The sequence below is a fragment of the Nannospalax galili genome, unplaced genomic scaffold (assembly GCF_000622305.1).
Source record: "Nannospalax galili isolate Female #2095 unplaced genomic scaffold, S.galili_v1.0 scaffold2271, whole genome shotgun sequence".
NCBI lineage: Eukaryota > Metazoa > Chordata > Mammalia > Rodentia > Spalacidae > Nannospalax > Nannospalax galili.
In genome coordinates this window covers 8,779-14,052 of record NW_008329329.1, presented here as the reverse complement: position 1 = coordinate 14,052, position 5,274 = coordinate 8,779, and the positions used below count along the sequence as shown (strand labels likewise).

Sequence of the window (5,274 nt, the reverse complement as noted above, 5' to 3'; positions counted from 1 at the left end):
AGCTCTAAAACTGTAAGATGCTGTCTTTCCTCCATTGTGTGTTCTTGGCACCTTTGTCAAATATCAGGTGGCTGAAATTGCGTGCACTCGGGTTTGGATTTTCAATAATGTTCCATAGATCTACGTGTCTATTTTTGTGCCAGTACCATGTATGACTGTGTTATGACTGTGGCTCTGTAGTATACTTTGAGATCTGGTATAGTAATCCCCCCAGCGTTGCTCTTTGCTCAGGGTTGCTTTGGCTATCTGGGGTCTTTTGTGCTTCTATATGAATTTAAGGATGCATTTTTCTAATTCTGTGAAGTATGTCATGGGGATTTTGATTGGGATTGCATTGAATCTATATGTTGCTTTTGGTAGGATGGTCACTTTCACAGTATTAATTCTTCCAGTCATGAGCATGGGAGATCTTCCCATCTCCTGTTCCTTTCTCAATCTCCTTAATGATTTAAAGTTTTCATTGTAGAGCTCTTTGGTGTCTTTGGTCAGATTTATTCCAAGATTTTTTTTTGGAAGCAATTGTGAATGGACACTTCCCTGTACTCTTTCTCCAATTGCTTATTATTGGTATATAGAAAGATTTTTGTAGATTGATTTTATAACTTGCCACTATACTGAAAGTGTTGATTAGTTCTAGGAGCTTTCTGGTGGAACTTTTGGGATCTCTTAGGTATAGTATCATATCATCTGCAAAAAGGGATAGTTTGATCTCTTCTTTTCAGTTATTGCTCCTTTAAGTTCCTTCTCCTGTCTTACTGCTCTAGCAAGAGTTTCAAGCACTATGTTGAAAAGGAGTGGAGATAGTGGACATCCTTGTCTGGTTCCTGATTTTAATGAGAATGCTTCCAGTTTTTCCTCCATTTACAATGATGTTGGCTGTGAGTTTGTTGAATATAGCTTTAATTATGTTGAGGTATGTTCCCTCAGTCCAATTCCTTCTAGGACTTTGAACACAAATGCATGCTGAATTTTGTCAAAAGCCTTTTCTGCATCTATTGAGATGACAGTGTGGCTTTTGTCTTTGAGTCTATTTATATGATTTATGATGTTTATTGACTTTCATATATTGAACCATCCCTGCATCTCTGGAATAAAGCCTACTTGATCATGGTGAATGATCTTTTTGATGTGTGTCTGTATACGGTTTGCAAGTATTTTGTTGAGAATTTTTGCATCTAAGTTCATTAAGGATATGGGTCTATAGTTTTCTTTTTTGGTTGTGTCTTTACCTGCTTTGGGTATTAGAGTGATGCTGACTTCATAGAAAGAATTTGGAAGTTCTCCCTCTGTTTCTATCATTTTGAATAACTTAAGTAGTATTGGTTGGAGATCTTCTTTAAATGTCTGGGAGAATTCTGCTGTAAATCCATCTGGGCCTGGCTTTTTTTTTAGTTGTGAGGCTTTGTATTGCTGTTTCAAATTCCTTGTATGTTATAGGTCTGTTTAAACTGTTGCTCTTTTCTTGGTTTAACTTTGGTGGTTCCCATGACTTTAGATAGCCATCCATTTCTTTTAGATTTTCAAATTTAGTAGAGTATAGGTTTTTAAAATATTCCCTGATAATGGTCTGGATCTTTTGGGTGTCTGCTGTGATGTTTCCCCTTTCATCTCTGATTTTGTTGATTTGGATTTGCTCTTTCTTTCTTTGGTTAACTGGGTGAGGGGTCTATCTAGTTTAGCTTTTCAAAGAACCAGCTCTTAGATTCTTAGATTGATTATTTGTATTGTTTTCTTTGTTTCTATTTCATTAATTTTTGCTCTGATTTTTGTTATTTCTTCTCTTCTGCTGGGTTTGGGTTTCATTTGTTCTTGCCTTTCCAGTGCCTTGAATTGCAGTGTTAGGTCATTGATTTGGGCTCTTTCTAATTTTTTTAATGTTAAGCACTTAAAGCTATAAACTTCCCTCTTATGACTGTTTTTAAAGTGTCCCAGAGGTTGTGTTGTGTTGTATTGTCCTTTACATTAAATTCCAGGAATTATTTTATTTCTTTCTTAACTGCTTCTTTGACCCACTCATTGTTTAGGAGTGTGTTGTTCAATTGCCATGAGTTCATGTAGTGACTAGGTCTTCATCCAGTATTAATTTTGAGCTTTATTACATTGTGGTCCGATAGAATGCATGGAATTATTTCAATTTTTTTGTATTTGTTCAGGTCTGTTTTGTGGTCCAGTATGTGGTCAATTTTTGAAAAAGTTCCATGGGGAGTAGAAAGTGTATTTTTTGGTGCTTGGATGGAATATTAAAAAGATATCTTTTAGATCCATTTGATGTATGGTATCATTTAATTCAGGTGTCTCTCTGTTTATTTTTTGTCCACTTGACCTGTCTAATGCCCTACTATTATTGAGTTGGGGAATAATCCATGCCTTGAAGTCCTGTAGTGTTGGTTTTGTGAATTTGGGTGCACCAGAGTTCGGTGCATATATGTTCAGGCTTGTAATATCTTCTTGGTTAATTGTTCCTTTGATCAGAATAAAGTGACCTTCTTTATCTTTTCTGATTAGCTTTAGTTTAAAGTCTCTTTTGTCAGATACTAGAATTGCAACCCCTGCTTATTTCTTAGTGCCATTTACTTGGAATATTCCTTTCCATCCTTTTACCTTGAGGCAGTGCCTGTCCTTGAAAGTGAGATGGGTTTCTTGCAGACAGCAAAGAGATGGATTTTGTTTCTTAATCCGTTCACTTAGCCTGTGTCTTTTGACTGGGGCGTTCAGACCTTTGATATTTAAAGTTATTATTGAAAGATGTGTATTGGTTGCCGTCATTTTGATTGCTGTTTGTGTTCTTTGTCTAATTTTGTGTTTCCTAGATTATACCTTTATTTATTTTTTTCATTGCCCCTGGGGTATAGCTGTTCCTTTCTCCTCTCTTTGTATTGCTTCAAGTATTCTTTGAAGGGCTGGTTTTGTGGACATGTATTCTTTCAGGCTTTTCATGTCCTGGAAGATTTTTCTTTCCCCCTCAACTATAATAGACATTTTTGCTGGATAAAGTATTCTGGCCTGACATCTACTGTCTTGTAGAACTGGAAATACCTTGATCCAGGCTCTTCCGGCTTTCATAGTTTGCATTGATAAGTCAGCTGTAATTCTGATGGGCTTTCCTTTGTATGTGACTTGTTTTTCTTTGGCTGTTTTCAGTATTCTCTCTTTGTTTTGGATATTTAGGGTTTTCACTATGATAGTCATGGGGAGTTTCTTTTCTGATCCTGTCTATTTGGTGTTCTATGTGTTTCCTGTGTTTGTATGGGGATGTCTTTAATTAATTTAAGGAAATTCTCTTCTATAATCCTGTTTAAGATCTGATCAATACCATTAAACTGAAATTCTTCTCCTATGATACATAGATTTGGTTTTTTCATGGTGTCCAACATCTCCTGCATATTCCATTCCTGTGTTTTTAAAATTTTTTCATAATCTTTGCTTGAGTGGTCCAGTTCTTCAACTTTATCCTCCAGTGTTGATATTGTTTTCTATTTCATTCATTCTAGCAGTGAAGCTTTCCCCTGTTGTTTCAAGTTGGCTTATTGAGTTTTGCACTTCCTTCTTCATTTCTGCCTGAGTTTTCTTCAATGTTTCTATCTCTTTTGTGAATTCATTCAGAAGTTTATCCCTATCTTCTTTTAGCACTTTGATTTGTTTGTTCACATGTTCTTTAAATTTGTTGAATTTCTTGATCATGTTTATGATTGTTCTTTTAAATTCAGTGTCCTGGGTCATCTCTAGGGGGTTCTCTTTGTCAAACTCTTCTACAGGATTGGTGGGGTTTGGTGGGGACTAGTGTTTTGGCTTTCCATTTTATTATTTTGTTGTGATTTTGGCATGTGAATTTCTTTTGTTATTTGTGATTCTGATATGAGAATTAAGTTGAAATATGCTTCTGTTTGTATTATTGGTGCGCCTTGGTTCTTTTCTTATTGTTTATATAAAGCTGATTGGTTCAGGTTTCAAGTTCTCTCTGGTTTTATTTTGGAGGGAGCTGATGGCTTCAGATCAGCTACTCAGGAGCACCCACAGAAGCCCAACTCAGGTTCCAGTCAGGTACACTCAGGCTTCTTTCTAAGGTTTGGACCCCTACTAGCAGGAATTCAGAGCAAAATTTTGGAAGTTCCCTAAGGGGGGAGGGGCAATTTTGGAACTCTCAGTAGGTCTGCTGAGTTCTCGGCCCCTATGCCAGAGGGAGACTAGAAACAAGCACTCTCTGGTGGTCTGCTGAGATCACAGCCACTATACGGCAACAGCTAAATTTTTATTACATTTCTATAATGATCATGAGTCTTTTCCAACTCTCATGAATCCAACTGTGATAGCTAATATTGTCAACTTGGCAGGATCTGCAGTTACCTAGGAGACAAGCCTCTGAGCATACCTGTGGCAGGAAGACCCACCTTAACTGTGGGTAGCACTGTTCCACCGGATGGTGCCCTGGACTGAATGAAAAGGAGATGGTGCATGATGAGCACCAGTATTCAGTGCTCTCTGTTTCCTGACGGCAGATGCAGTGTGACCAGTTGCCTCAGGCTCCTGCCACCATGACTTCTCGTCATGATGGACTATATCCTAGAACTGGGAGTCCCAATAAACCCAACCTTCCTGTGTTAAGCTACTTTTGCCAGGTATTTTTGTCATAGCCATGAAACAGGTGACTGACGCACCACTATATCCTAGAACTGGGAGTCCCAATAAACCCAACCTTCCTGTGTTAAGCTGCTTTTGCCAGGTATTTTTGTCATAGCCATGAAACAGGTGACTGACGCACCGACTAACCCCACTGCCTTTCTTGGCTCTTCCCTTGCAGGTTTGGCCGAAAGCTCTGCCTCTTGACCACCATCTTCATCAATGCCACTTCTGGGGTTCTCATGGCATTTTCCCCAAACTATGCCTGGATGCTGGTGTTTCGCTTGATCCAGGGACTGGTCAGCAAAGCAGGCTGGTTAATTGGCTACATCCTGAGTAAGAGGGTTTGAGAGAGTGCTGGGAGCACTCAGAGGCTTTTAGTCAGGTGGAGCCTGGGTAGAAACACCAACCCAGCTTCAAGACAGGACTGAATTTTATTCTGTGTCTATAGATTTTTTAAACCATTCAGTCAGCTCTCTCTGAGTTCCTCCTAAGAAAAGAAAATACTGTTGGGAGAGACACCACCGTACCCAGAGTCCTATATAACATTTGTAGAATTTTTGGTTGGTACCCTGGAATGTGACATGGAGAGAAAGCCTACCTACCAAGCCTATTCAAATAGAAGGCTCTAAGATGAGAGGTGTGCCTGCTGTGTCA

The 5,274-nt window shown here is 38.6% G+C and overlaps 1 protein-coding gene across 1 annotated transcript in view; it reads left to right on the top strand.

Moving 5' to 3' along the window:
* Window positions 1-5,274, top strand: part of LOC103736998 (solute carrier family 22 member 2) — a 26,958-nt gene that overhangs the window by 14,702 nt on the left and 6,982 nt on the right. The window contains exon 3 of the mRNA XM_008836675.2: window positions 4,799-4,953. Coding sequence (XP_008834897.1) covers window positions 4,799-4,953 — 155 coding nt within the window. The remainder of the gene's footprint in view (window positions 1-4,798; window positions 4,954-5,274) is intronic.